This window comes from Phoenix dactylifera, chromosome 16 (genome assembly GCF_051530095.1).
Source record: "Phoenix dactylifera cultivar Ajwa chromosome 16, Ajwa_hap1_PhDact_Kaust_v1.1, whole genome shotgun sequence".
Classification (NCBI taxonomy): domain Eukaryota; kingdom Viridiplantae; phylum Streptophyta; class Magnoliopsida; order Arecales; family Arecaceae; genus Phoenix; species Phoenix dactylifera.
The window spans coordinates 13,556,903-13,571,985 of NC_143205.1; the positions used below are offsets into that span (position 1 = coordinate 13,556,903).

Genomic DNA, 15,083 nt, shown 5'->3' on the forward strand with positions numbered 1-15,083 from the left:
TCTTCCTCGTGTCGAAGAAGTCAAAAGGAGCCCTTTTTTTCTTTTTTTTTATTTTTTTTGGTTAGACCGGATGATTCATACAACACATGTACGAACGCATCTAATAAAATCAGAAAACAAAATATCACGAAGCTCTCGAGGCAGCTCTCTATCTCCTGCCCACAATATGCTATTAGCATGGTTAGCCACGTAAGTGGCCACCCAATCCGCAGCTCCGTTGACTTCTCTAAACACATGCTTCGCTTGGATATCCGCAGCCCTCTTCGGCATGAAGAGCATCGCCTTGAATTCTAGCTGCCCCTCGACAGAGAAGTGCTTAGACAGCAAGGTGGTCCTCCCAGTCATTGGTCAAGCTCTTGTAGGAGGAGTTATACTCCTCTTTGGCGATCTCCTCAGGCTTGCGTAGCCAGATGGGCTTCTGCTTGTTGACAAGACCACTCATGTGAGACCTCCCCTTCACCTTCTTCTTCATAGATTTGGTCTCCTTTTCCTCATCAACCTCTTCAACATCACCTTCCTCTTCCTTCTTTGTTTCCTCATCCTCGTCATCACTGATCTCCTTCTCGGTTGTCTTCTCGGTCCAAAGGTGGATAGGGTAGCTAATGAACTCTGAGTGCTTCTTCACCAAATCCTTTAGCCTCCTCTCTTCCAAGCATTCAAGCTGCACAGTATTATAATAATCATTAGAAAATAATGACAACCAAAATATGATAGCGTCCGTGCATCCAGCAAAGAAAAAAGAGCCAATATTTTACCTGGTCTTCCTTGAGGTAGAGGGTAATCTTAGTTCCCCTGCCAAGCTGCCCACCACTCACATCCCTAGTAACAGTGAAGGAACCACCAGCCTGAGACTCCCAAATGTACTCCTCATCGTCATTGTGCTTGGCTGTGACAACAACCTTCTGGGCAACCAAGCAAGCAGAGTAGAACCCAACACCAAATTACCCAATCATGCTCACATCAGCACCGGCCTGCAATGCCTCCATGAACTCCTTGATTCCGGACCTTGCAATGGTACCCAAATTGTTCACAAGATCTAGCACCAGATATCCCCAAAAAGTAAGAAAATAGAAAATATGACAAATCAATCCGCAGGTGGTGATTCATTGGTTTCTAAACAGACAATTGATATGATGTAAGAAATTCAGCATATTCTCTTTCCTTAATAACTTCCTCATTAATTATAAGTAATCAAATCAAAGAGTTGAAATGTGATATGGATTTATGTTGATTATCACATAACCTCTTCTGATTACCAGAAGCCACTGGAGGAACACATCAAAAGCAAACAGAAAAAGATGGAGCAAAGCATAGAAAAAACATGATTCTTGGGTAACACAAATAAGAACCTCAGATTTGACAATGAAATTGAAAAGCACACTATGAACACCCAAAAGTTATCTCAAAATAAACTCCTTAATTTGTTCCCTATTTTGTTCCACATAGAACATATCATCAAAAACTTCAGCCTTATTTGGTATCGTTCTTGTTTTCTGTTTTTGTTTCCCAAAAGAATAACCATTTAGGAGACTGACCAACATATATGGTGAAACCCTTTTGTTTTTGCTACCAAAAGCTCTAAATAATTCAAAAAACAAAAGGGTTTTTTTAAGCAAGAAATTTATTGCTTCTGAAAGTAAAGTAAACAACCACCTAATCCATCACCTTCACAAGCCGACATTCCAGAGCATCTTGGCTATACCCTCCAGGGGTAAAATTAGAATTCAAGAGAGTAATAATAAGAACTTATCAAAGTTTTCAAAAAATAAAAAATAAAAAAAAACATTAAATACTATTGACAACTATTCCTTGGAAATTTCATTTACAATAAACATAAATGCTAATATAAAATCAAATCTGTCATGAAATAACTTATGATGAATTGGATTTGCCAAGGGTAATTCAGATAGTCCTCATAAGCCTCCACTAATCAAAAATTGAAAAAAAAATAGAATCTTTAAATATCACTATAAATCTGAGAATCCCATATCGATTAGAGCAATCATTAATATCCGATATGCGCATAACCAAATCGAACAGCATAAGTTTAAGGTCCTGTTTGAGAGAGCTTTGAAGACCAAAAAGTACTTTCTGGCCCTCCAAAAACACTTTTTAATAAAAAAAAGATGTTTGGTAAAAATTTCGGAGAGCTATTTTAGCTTTCTGCTAAAAATAGCTTTTTGGAAGAAGCTTCATTTTAAAGCCTTCCAAAAAATCACTTTTAGGCTCCGTCGAAAAGCTGTCTTCTTGATCAAAATACCTGTAATAAAATATAACAATTACACTAAATATCTCTTTATAATCCTGAAAAACTAATTTACACTAATAATTATAATACCTTTATTATTGTATTATACTATAAATATAATATAATATAATATAATATCATAATACATTAATATATTATATTAAATAATTTAATATTATGTTATATTATAAAAAATTAATTTATGCTAATAATTATAATATTTTATACTTTTATTATTATATTATACTATAAATATAATATTATATTATATTATATCATAATACATTTATATGTATTATACTATAGTATATAATGTTATAGTACTATATTATAATAATATTACATTACATTGCAGTAATATTATACTATATCATATATTTATATATTAATATATACTATATTTTATTATACTTTGTTGTATAATATCATGGAGTATCCTTTATGATTATTTTATCATACCAAAAGTACTTTCTCAGTTTGTTTATCAAACACATGCTAAAATGCTATAATACTTTAAAAATATAGTTACGAAACAACAAATAGCTTTTTATAAAAACTCTACTTTATAAAACTCAACTTCAAACCTTTACTTTCAAAAGCTCTACTGCCAATAGCTTCTCCAAACATGGTGAAGTAAATAAGTGCGTCAAAACAGAACAAAGAAAGAAGGCAAATCAGGTCAGACGTGAGGCATAAAAAAATCTCTTACCGGCTTTGGTCATGCCGATTCCACTGTCGATGATGGAGAGCGTCTTGTTGGCCTTGTCCCGTACCAGCCGGATGAACAGCTCCGGCTGGGCATCCAATTTACTCTTGTCTGTCAAGCTCTCATACCGGATCTTGTCCAACGCCTACAAAATCCCAACAAACCCCATCAGAATCACAACATGGAGATTAAAAAAAAAAAAAAGATAAAATACGGAATCAAGCATCAAGGAAAGAAAGCATACATCGGAGGAGTTGCTGATGAGTTCACGTAGGAAGATCTCCTTGTTGGAGTAGAAGGTGTTGATGATGAGGCTGAGAAGCTGGTTGATCTCCGCCTGGAAGGCGAAGGTCTCGGCCTCACCCATCTAGACGTCCGCCATTGCCTGACCTCGAAGAACAAGGAAGCGTGAGAGATCCTAGAGCGATGCCAGATTTTTTTTTTTTTTTCCTCCACTGATTTCCGGGAAAGCGAGAGGTGGGGGCATTTTATAGGATTAAGGGCTGTTGCAACCTCGGAGAAGGGATGGATTCTAGAGAGCTCTGCTGCTTTTCTTTTCCACGAAATTTTGAATCCCTGTTTTCTTCGGCCGGGGGTTCGAGAAGCTTCATGGCTTTTGTTTTGTTTCCGTTGCTTTACCTTTGAGGGGTTGGGCTCGGATATCATGGGCTTGAACCGATATGGGCTACCTCGGACTGGGTTTCGTAGTCCTCTTTTGAAATGCCTTGATCGATCCCTTGTACCTTGTCCTCGTATTTTCACATCATCAAACTTCTTATAGTGAGACCAAAAAAAAAAAAAAAGCTCGGCAACATCCTCCTGAAAAGGGACTCAACGATGGTAGCCGAGTAGATTCGAGATACAGAGTGGAGGGGCGATGGCCTCTCTCTGCTCAGAGATATTCATAGGATAGTAAGAGATTGTGACTCATTTCAGCTTGCTCATGTGTATCGGAAGACAAATAGAGTTGCAGACTGGATTGCCTCTTTTGCTGCTCACTACTTAAAAGAAACCTTTTGGCATGTTTTATAACCGCCCCTCCACCCTTGTGTCATTTTCTTTCTTTCGACTTTGCTGATTGTACTTATACTAAAATAGTGTGAGCAGTCATTGTAAAAAAATTTAAAAAATAATAAAAAAAAGAGGCTCGATTTTAGTTAAAGTCAGCTTGCGAGAGATGGGATGGGTAAAAGTCCTAATTTCACAAAAACAAAAAAGAGAAAAAAAACTTGGTATAATTATAACGGGTTGATGGGGGAATGCAAATGAAACATTATTGGGTCAGAATAATGGATAATAATTTCATGTGTGCTTGTACTAAAATTAACTAACCAATATGCAACTCAATTAGTTTCTCCATAAGGGTGAGAACCTCTCTATTAAGTTAAACTATTCTTCCAAAGCTAAATGTTAAGCAAGCAGGACATCGATGATGTTATGTTATCATAGTCTATTCGTTAGATATACATTAGTTGTTTTGTACCGTTTTTATCTAACATTTTTTTTATAAAGCCTAAGAAAAATCTAAGTTCTTGAATTATATTTTATTTTTCTCTATGTGCATAGTGTACTGGAATATCACACATGCAATATATGTATGTTTTCTGATAATAAAATCTATTTAAATAAATAAATAAATAAATAAAATGTTAGAGCAACAATCGGAGACTTTTATCTCATGACATGTTGTAAGCAATGTGCAGTGAGTAATACATATAATAGCATATAGGACAGAAACATGTGGCTGAAAATGGTGGACAATTAGATATGTCTTATGCATGATTATGCTAGAGGAGTCATTATTATATAATAAAATATATAGTGATAAACTAAATGATAAGGAGAGCCTAATGGCAAGAGTTATCATTCTTTTTTTTTTCTCCTATTCTTTTAAGACAATGAAAGAGGAAAAAAGAGAGAGAGACCCACCCATGAGATAATACCTAAGTCCGATATAAGTTGTTAACATTCTTACAAGTTGAGCAAGACCGAGCAAATTCAAAATTCTAAATATTTCATAGCAAACCTAAGCTTAAGTTCTCAAGGCAAGCTTGGTGAAGCTTGATTAACCCCTCTAAAGAAAAGAAAAGTAGAAGAAAAACACATGCAAAGGGGGGCTGTAGTGTCCAACCACTTAACGTATTGGTTAATTTATTTTTCATTTCAAGTCATACATTACATATTAAATAAAATGTACGATATACCTATTCTAGACTACTTTATGTATTTTAAAAGAAAGAACGAGCCCACCTCAAAAATTTAGAAAATTATTTTCCGTCTTGTAAAGGGCTAGTCTCTCATCCTAAACGGACTAATTTGCATGTATAGTTCTCTTATAATCCTAGCTTTCCACCCTTATAAATTTCATCTAAATCTATAGTAAGCTGAGTGATAAAAAGGGGATACTAAATTAAATTTCAAATTTTATAAGGGACCTCCAAAGTATGTAAAAATAGAACTCCTAAGATCTTGAGAGGTTGAACCACATATTTTTCCGTTTCTAAAATGCACTTTAGGCCAAGCATGCAATTACATATGGAAAGCACACAAAATCTACGGTGCAAATATTTTTGGTGCATAAATAAGATAAAAAAAGGTTTTTACTGGATGTTTTTTTTTCTTTGAAATACTTAAAATTGCTAGGGAAGAGTTTCAAACATGAATGAAGTTAGAAAAAACTCAGACATAAAAGGGAGAGAGGAGGAGAAATTATCTGATAGTTTCTTACTTTCTCACAACTATTTTCTCATGTTTAAATCTTAGGTGATCCTGATCAGAGACCCAACCAGATCCAAAACCCAACACTTATAAGGTTTTGAGGTCTTAAAAAGTTTACATTTAGTTTTGCCTATCATGCTAATTTTTTCTAAATTCACAATAATAGCATTTATTTATTCTATATTTTATTTGTTAATGGCCTGTATCATAGGACATGAAATCAAGTCAAAATTAACTGTGTTGCGCCCCGAGCCTAGAGCGCAACAGACACCACATACCTGTATGGCAGACCATACAGACATACAAGGCTACAGATCATATCAAAGCAATAATCAAACTTGAAAATTTATTTAATCAACATCTTATTCAAATGGTTCTTACAATAGTTCCAAAATAACATAAGTCAACATATGCTAACTACTAACATGAGTCAAATAAAATGTTCTAACTAGAGTGATTAATGCTCCAATGACTGGAAGTGTCTTCGCAAAAACTAGCGCACTTTCTAAATCCCAAGCAATCATGCATCCGGACCTGAAAAACAGAAAAAACATAATAATGAGCAACACTAGCCCAGTAAGCAACATAATATCGTAAAGTGAGGTTGAAGCATGCCACATAATTTAGTTAGAAGCACAAAATACTGACAGGAAAATAAATCATTTCTCAAATAATGCATTTTTTTTTTGAAATATTCTATAGTTTTCACAAAAAATATTAGAGACTAGATATCGAAAATAAAAAATTAGATGTCAAAATTAGGTTATAGCCACGTAACCTAATGGCATGAATTACATAAAGTGCCAAAAATTATTATTTTTAATCACCGGCGGTCTTCCTAAAACTGTTATTTTAGTCACCCACCCCTACTTGGAGACTTTCCTGGAAACATGTCTTCCCGAGTCTCTCTCAAAGTACCATGCACCTCTACGATTCCGAGTAGCAACATCACAAATGCCAAGGGCCATCAACAGTTTTAGATGGTGGTTTTGTCATGGCGGTGAAAATCGAACTCTTCCCAAATGCCAAGGACCCTCGGAAGCTTGAACTTGGCAAGTTGCTATGTCACTGCATTGTATTGACCTTTATCTCTAATTGGCTCAAAATATGTTGTAATTGCTCTGAATGACCTGCTATACCATGGTGTCCCACTTTGCTCCTCCTCACCTCTCCAAATTTCTGAACTGGTAGAATTAGTAAATGTTGGGGGAAAACCCAAGTCGTCCCGGAACGAAGGCGCCCGACCAGGGAGCGCCGACCAGAAGGCGCCCGACCAGGAAGCGCCGACCAGAATGCGCCGACCTCGCGACGCTCGAGCTGAAGGCGCCCAACTGGGCAACTGGCTCGGCTCGGCACCCGGCCAGGTGCCGAGCTCCGAAATGCCTTGTCCAAATATTCGACCCCGGCCTGATTCCTTGAGGGAACCTGACCCTAGATATCCAACTCCACTGTACTCTGCTACTGTCATCAAACCATTAATGCGCATGGCCTCCGCAGGCCTCCGGCGCACTCAACCATTAAATGTGCATGGTTCATGATGGCCTCCGGCTCACTCGACCATTAAATGAGCATGGTTCGTGATGATCTCCGGTTCACTCAACCATCAAAGCGTATGGCCTCTGTCGCCTACGGACGTCGGCCCTCTCACGGCAAACCTACTTGGCTACTGATGATGGCGTGATTTAACGATGACTTAGAGAGCTCCGGCCTAATCTCCGACAATAACGGTGTTGACTCACACGATCGGGCATTAATTTCCACTCCATGCCAGATTGTACGACGGGCCACCCGCCCCGTCACACCACATGTAACCCAGCGTCCCCTATAAAAAGGGGACCCCTCCATTTTAAGGGGGGGAGGAAAAAACTTTGAACTCACTACTACTACTGTCTCCATTCTTACACTTGCCCCCTCTGACTTAAGCATCGGAGGGCCGGCGCCGGAAACCCCGGCCACCGGCTTCTTGCAGGTCTCCCGGAGGACGCCCCGCACCGACGGACCACCGCCGATCACCGCCAATCCCCCCGGAGCTCCCCCTTCCTGGCCCAATGGTCGCCCCCGGGTTCAAATTCCAGCAACAGTAAACACCCAATATTCTACACTACTTGGACAAATGTGGTACTCTAGTTTAATATTTATAATATTTTTTTCTAAAAAAAACAGAAGAATCATAGGTTCCGAAGCAAAGTTGATATAATGCTTCAGTGATCAACCATCCGCCTTAGTTTGTATCCGAGATATTCTAAAATATCTCCATCTAAGCTCGCTCTGTGTTTATGCAATTTTTGTCACGTATAGGTAGTTGAGATTTAACCAAAAAATATAAATGATAGATATAAGGCTCTTAATATTTAGAAACAAGATAGAGTAACAGAGCAACTTATATTAGAATTTTTTTAAAAAAAATAAATATCCTCTTCTTATACCAAAACCCTTGTCCCATTTCCGGAATGGCATGTGGAATGAGAGAGCATTGGTGCCTTCTACACCACAACCCCACCATGAGAGCAAATTATACTTTAAATCTCATGCACTAAGTTACACCAATCGGCTCTTTTTTTTTTTTTTGCGCTAATCATCAAGGTGAGCGTATGATAAATAGAATTTATAAAAAAAAAGATAAGATGATCGACTTGATATTTGGCAACATAGTGCTTGCAGCATAGGGTATATTTTCCCAATTAGGAGTGACAACAATCCTATTGATCCATTGTACCAATGTCATCCACCCATGTCATATGACAGATATAAGAACCCCCTACTCTCAACTCCGACATGGAGTTTGTGGATTAACAAAGTATTTCTAATCAGAGAAGCTGTTTCAATGGCAGTACCATGCAAAGTGATTCACCATTTCAATCTAAGGATTGGTTAATAATACATTATCATATTTTATCTGGTTTTGATTGCCTCAATTAGGATGCTCCTTTCTTCATATTCTCAATGAAGTTTGTGGAGCTCTACTCCATTGAGAGAGAGAGATATTCTTCATAGCAAATAACTAGGCATGCACCAATAATATCACTACTAGAACTTTTTTAGCTTTTGAATAACCTCCTAATAAATGTCATCTCAAACTCGGCACGAAACGAGAAAGGTTATTGTCGGCACCTCATTTATCCACATTGAATCTCAATCCGTAAGGAAGCCCTTTTGGACTATTTAAGCGAATAACAATTAGCTGAATAATTTTGAGAGACAAATACAAACATAAAACTATAATAACTATGGAACAGACAAACTATGTAATTTGGCTTCCAGAACTAGCTTCCCTAATTTTTATACAGATGAAATACCACTGAAAGTATGTTTGGTTGGAAGAGATAGGCTCTAAAACAAGAATAAAAATAAATATTTTTTATTTCCACCATTTGATTAGCAAAAGTTCTATACTTATTTTGATTCCACAAAAAATAAAATTACTTTAATTCATCAAAATTCAATCTCGCATATATCGACAAACGGCCTTAGTTTTCATTGAACTAGTTTATCTCTACGGGCTCGTTTGGTTCGCGGGAAAAGAAGGGGGAAAAGTGTGGTCAACGGGAAAGTAATGAGATGCCTCTTGTTTGGTTGGAGTTTTCAAAGGAGAGAGAAGGGAAAGTAGTATTCCCATGGGAATGTGATTCCCACATTTCATAGGAAAGTCTTTCCCATGAGAAACATGGGAAAGTAACTTTCCCATGAGGCGGGAATCACTCCATTTTTACTTTTTCCCAAAAAGTCCCTTCAGCATTAAAGAAGCATTAAAGAGGCATTAAAAACTTAATTTTTATTAAGGGCATAATAGGAATTATATATAACTTTCCTAGGAAAGTAGATGGCCAACCAAACATAAGCACCTTGGAAATTTGTCACTTTCCCATGGTCAACCAAACATGCCAAAAGTACTTTCCTAGGCATCCTCTTTCTAGGAATTTGTTTCCCAGGAATCATATTTCTAGGAAGGAAAATGCTTCCCGCGAACCAAACGAGCCCTACATAGGCATGCTTAGCCAAGGTGGAGTATTGGGTTCAATTAATGCTTCTATGTGATACCTATGCTATTGGGACCTCTGCAAGCTTTACAGGCCATCATTTTGTTAAAAAATCATCTGCCCCGAGCTGTTTTACCCAACTAACCAAGTAGGAACGAGGTTAAATGCAAGTCGAAACACAGAATAACCGGACATGTCAAAGCAAACACACTCACAGAGGTTGAAGTGAAGAGAAAAGGGAGTGTACATTAGATGACACGAATAACACGTACAGCTAGAAACCCTTCACAATATAGACCATCTCATACTAGGGGAACAAAGACGAAAGGGGAGTCACTAACTTTTTTTTTTTTTTTTTTGGTCACAACCCAAACATGTACATCTTCTCAGCCAAATTCCTCAACCAGCTATATTCGATTTCATTCCCTGCTGTACGATGTAACTCAATCCACTTCCTCCATCTTGCTCTCCTCATTGCCATCCTCTTCAAGGGTCGGCATTTCGGCATCCTCGCCGGTCTCATCCTCATCAATGTTCAAACCAAGCTTCAGCATCCTGTGGATCCTCCCAGCGAAGGTGTTGGGGTCGTCCAGACTGAACCCTGAAGTCAGCAATGCAGTCTCAAACAGCAACAAAACAAGGTCTTTCACAGATTTGTCGTTCTTATCAGCCTCTGCTCTCTTCCTCAGCTCCTCCATGATGCCATTGTCTGGATTTATCTCCATTGTCTTCTTGCTCGACATGTATGCACTCATGGTACTGTCCCTCAGTGCCTGGGCCTTCATAATTCTCTCCATGTTCGCCGTCCATCCGTATTCGCCGGTCACCAGACAGCAAGGAGAATCAACAATCCTATCCGACACCACCACTTTCTCGACCCTGTCACCCAGTATATCTTTCATGACCTTGCAGAGAGGTTCGAAGGCAGCCTTCTTCTCCTCTTTTTTCTTCTTCTCTTCCTCGCTATCTTCAAGCTTGAGACCTTCCTTGGTGGCTGATACAAGCTTCTTGCCATCGTACTCCTTCAACTGAGTAACAGCATACTCATCAATTGCATCCACCATGAAAAGGACTTCATAGCCCTTCCTCTTCAGCTTCTCCAGGAACGGAGAGTTCTCGACAGCCTTCTTGCTTTCTCCAGTGATGTAATAGATCTCCTTCTGGCCCTCCTTCATCCTCGTAACATAGTCTTTCAAGCTGGTCATTTCGTCACCGCTCTTAGTTGAGTAGTAACGGAGGAGCTCAGCCAGCTTTGCCCTGTTCTGGCTGTCTTCATGGATGCCCAATTTAATATTCTTGGAGAAAGCCTCATAGAACTTGTTGTAGTCTTCCTTGTTCTCAGCAATCTCTTGGAACAGCTCAATGCACTTCTTCACCAGGTTCTTCCTGATAACCTTCAGAATCTTGTTCTGCTGAAGCATCTCACGAGAGATGTTGAGAGGAAGGTCATCCGAATCCACAACACCCTTGACAAATCCAAGATACTCCGGGATGAGTTCCTCGCAGTTGTCCATGATGAACACCCTCCGGACATACAGCTTGATGTTGTTCATCTTCTTCCTGGTGTCAAACAGGTCGAAAGGTGCCCTCTTTGGAACGAATAGGATTGCCTTGAATTCAAGCTGCCCCTCGACAGAGAAGTGCTTGACAGCAAGGGGGTCCTCCCAATCATTGGTCAGGCTCTTGTAGAAGGAGGCATATTCCTCCTTGGTGATCTCCTCAGGCTTCCGAAGCCAGAGAGGCTTCTGCTTGTTGATGAGGGTCCACTCATGCGATACCTCCTTCACCTTCTTCTTCTTAGATTTCTTCTCCTTATCCTCGTCGACATCTTCAACATCACCTTCTTCTTCCTTCTTGGTGTCCTCATCCTCATCATCACTAACCTCCTTCTCAGTAGTCTTCTCGGTCCAAAGGTAGATTGGATAGCTGATGAACTCCGAGTGCTTCTTTACCAAATCCTTCAACCTCCTCTCCTCCAAGTACTCAAGCTGCATATCATTTGTCAGCATTTGTAAATAAAACACAGAATTAAACAAAAATAACAAATAAACAACCATCAAGCAATTATAGTACCTGATCTTCCTTGAGGTAAAGTGTGATCTTGGTTCCCCTGCCAAGTGGCTCGCCGTTCACATCCCTGGTGACGGTGAAGGAACCGCCAGCCTGAGACTCCCAAACGTACTGCTCATCATCATTGTGCTTCGTAGTAACAACGACCTTCTCAGCAACCAGGTAGGATGAGTAGAATCCGACACCGAACTGACCGATCATGCTAACGTCAGCTCCAGCTTGCAATGCCTCCATGAACTCCTTGGTGCCCGACCTTGCAATGGTTCCCAGATTGTTCACCAAATCTAACACCAGAGAAATGAGAGATCCAATTTTGCCAGGAATAAGACAAGTTAGCTAAGATGGTTATTTACGAAAACAAAAAATATCCCATGCCAAGAAAACCAGTTAGACACAAAAAACCACTTTAGATCGTATGAATTTTTGGAGTCCCAAGACTCAAAAATCATAAAAACAAGAACCGACATCACAACAGTTATCGGTCTTCACAAATCCAAGGACAGCAATATTGTTCTTTGCAGTCAATTTGAACACCTTAAATGAGAAAAGACAATAAAAAAGAGAGCCACAACACTATTTGTCACAAAACGTTTAGAATAACCATCGGAGCCGCGCAAATCAACCCCAAAAGTGTTACCAAGTCGATTCTACCGAAAATATTTTAAATCCTAATTTAAAAGATAAATTTGGGAACAAACCAAACCAGCAAGTGCACAGAGCTTATGATCAAATGATACATCAGAATATCTAAAGAAATCGGAAAAAGAAAGACAAGATGATATAGAAATCGATAAAAATCGATAATAAAACTCACCAGCTTTGGTCATGCCAACCCCGCTATCGATGATGGAGAGCGTCTTGTTCACCTTGTCCGGCACTATCCGGATGAACAGCTCCGGCTGCGCATCCAATTTGCTCTTGTCCGTCAAGCTCTCATATCGAATCTTGTCCAACGCCTACAAAATCAATCGATCAACGACAACGTAAATCCATCAGAATCATCGATCAATAAGAAACCAACAGCAGAAATAGAACAGAATCAGGTGATGAAAACATACATCAGAGGAGTTGCTGATGAGCTCACGGAGGAAGATCTCCTTGTTGGAGTAGAAAGTGTTGATGATGAGGCTGAGAAGCTGGTTGATCTCAGCCTGGAAGGCGAAGGTTTCGCTTTCTCCCATGTGGACGTCCGCCATGGCTATAGACCAGTGGAGCTTTTGAGATCAAAGACACAGGAATGAAGGGAGAACGAGGCAGGGCGGTTGGTTCGCTTTCTTCTCACGCTCAAGTATTCGAAAACCTGATTTCGGGAAACTACTGGGAGCTAAAGGAGGGGAGGATTTCGTTTATATAGCGACGAGGGAGCCGTTCCAGGGGCTTCCGTTGGGAGCGAGAGAATCGGGAGAGACGTGGGGTCGAGACGAGTGTCCTCGCGATTCCAGAGCCTTCTCGCAGAGCCCAGGTGCGGCGCGCTTCTTTCTCGGGCCCTCGAGAAGGTTCGGACCGCTTGGTACCGACTCAATGGCGAAAGAACCGCATAAATACTTATATGACGTCAAAAAAAATTAAATAATATATTTTAATTAATTTTTAAGAGTAAAATTTTAGACTGTAATAAATAGTATTAAGACGGGCCCTACTTATGGCAGACTAGAAAACAATGCAGCATGAGTTCGTAAAAATTGATCACGGATCGATGGTGATACTTGTGATTAGATTTGAATGGATTTAGATTCTTAGCCTAGCAAGACTGTTAAAGTTTAACCGAAGAGAGTGCGAGGATCCATACAAGTATGTATTTAGTCTCACATTAGCTATGCACTAGGTAAATCTTGAATACTTGTGTAGCACCAAGAAATTCAAATAACATCCTCCGAATACCTGTTTCTGGAGTGAGATCCTCAATTGTGACATTAGAGTAGTTTTGATTTATATTACTTTATTGCAGTTTAAAGTCAGGGTCTGCATGTAAATATAGTGGAAATTCTGAATGGCTTTTGCTCACTAATTCCCTAGTTTTGATGATCATGAAAGTTACGATGATAAGGGAAACTCTTGGTAATCAAACATCTCGCATCAATTTGTTTGATTCTTGTTTAGAAGTTAGGGATGGTAACCGTAACTTCTTTAGTTGTTAGATGGTCCCAGTTCTTCTCCCGAGTTCTTATGTAATTCTTATTTCTCCACAACTTCCCTCTATCAATTTCTTTTGAATACTAGAGGTATCAAATTTACTTTGCAAAATCACTTTGGAAGCTCTCTCAACCTCTTAACATAAAATACGTCTTGTGGTTATGTTGGAAAAGGGAAAATAATACTAAATAAATTCTTGGAAAAAAACATGGGAAGTATTTTGTGTGCCAAGCCAACATGCAAAAGAGTCTGTGGATCACCTTTATACCACTTGTAATTTCTCTTGGAGTACTTCATCCTCGGCATAGCTTCAATTACTTTTGTCTTGACTGGAGATTGAACCACTTCTCAAGAACATATCAACCAATTATTCTCATGTTCCTTCTCAAGAACACCAGAGTTTCTTCATGCTATTGTCTATTTTGAGTTCAGCCTTGTTAAAATAAATTCTGCAGCGATGGAGATTCTGAGCTGGTTCTCCTACTAATTTTTTTGAATCCCCATGTTCTTCTTTGTGTGATATACCCTTCATCATGGAAAGATTACAAAAACCTTTCCTTCTCTGTAAATAACTCTTTTGTGTGATATCCTCACCACTCACCTCTTCACCTCCTTCCTTCTTCCTCTCTGGCGACCGACATGCCACCTCGACCAAGCACCACCGTCCAAATTCCTCCATTCTCTCTCTAGTTCGGGTATCCTGTTCGGAGAACCATTCCTCCATTTTCTTAGCCTTTTTGCCGAATTTCTCTTTTGATCTCTGTTGGAAAGGGCCGCCAGAACTATGTCGGACTAAGGTAAGGGGTCAGACTTCTTCCCCTTGGTTTCTTGGCTTGATGGCCAAGGTCGCTGCTTGTTTTGGGTCAAAAGCAGCCGAAAAAGAATGAAACAAGGATGTCCCTATTTCCTTCTCTTTTTCTTGGGTTGTCGACAGCCGCAGGTCGCGGCTCGTTGCTTGGGGTTGTTGCCGTCGCTGCTGTCGGGGGCTAATGTGGGCCGTCATCCATTGGCTCCTCCATGGCTTGGGTTGAGAAGGAGAAGGAGAAAGATATCTCCCCAATTTTGAGAAGAGAAGAAGGCTTTCTCTCTCTTCTCTTTCCTCTCTCTTTCTCCCCTCCTCTTTCAATCCTTTCTCTCTCTTCTCTCTTTAGCTGGGCAAAAGATGTGGATGAAGAATCAGGGGACGCGATGGTAGACCCCCGATGAACCCTAGTAGAGGGTTCTAGGTAGT

The 15,083-nt window shown here is 39.5% G+C and overlaps 1 protein-coding gene and 1 pseudogene across 2 annotated transcripts; both read right to left on the reverse strand.

Moving 5' to 3' along the window:
* Positions 1–68: 68 nt before the first annotated feature.
* LOC103712477 (heat shock protein 83-like) lies at positions 69–3,664 on the reverse strand (annotated as a pseudogene). Its single transcript, XR_015973869.2, has 4 exons — positions 3,199–3,664; positions 2,958–3,099; positions 756–1,036; positions 69–661 (listed from the first exon to the last, which is right to left on the reverse strand). The product of XR_015973869.2 is annotated as a heat shock protein 83-like (transcript).
* Positions 3,665–9,875: 6,211 nt separating this feature from the next.
* On the reverse strand, positions 9,876–15,025 carry LOC103712435 (heat shock protein 83). Its single transcript, XM_088712129.2, has 4 exons — positions 12,778–15,025; positions 12,534–12,675; positions 11,723–12,003; positions 9,876–11,637 (listed from the first exon to the last, which is right to left on the reverse strand). The coding sequence occupies exons 1-4, from the start codon at positions 12,913–12,915 to the stop codon at positions 10,093–10,095; spliced, it is 2,106 nt and encodes a 701-aa protein (XP_088568255.1). The 5' UTR covers positions 12,916–15,025; the 3' UTR covers positions 9,876–10,092.
* Positions 15,026–15,083: the final 58 nt, after the last annotated feature.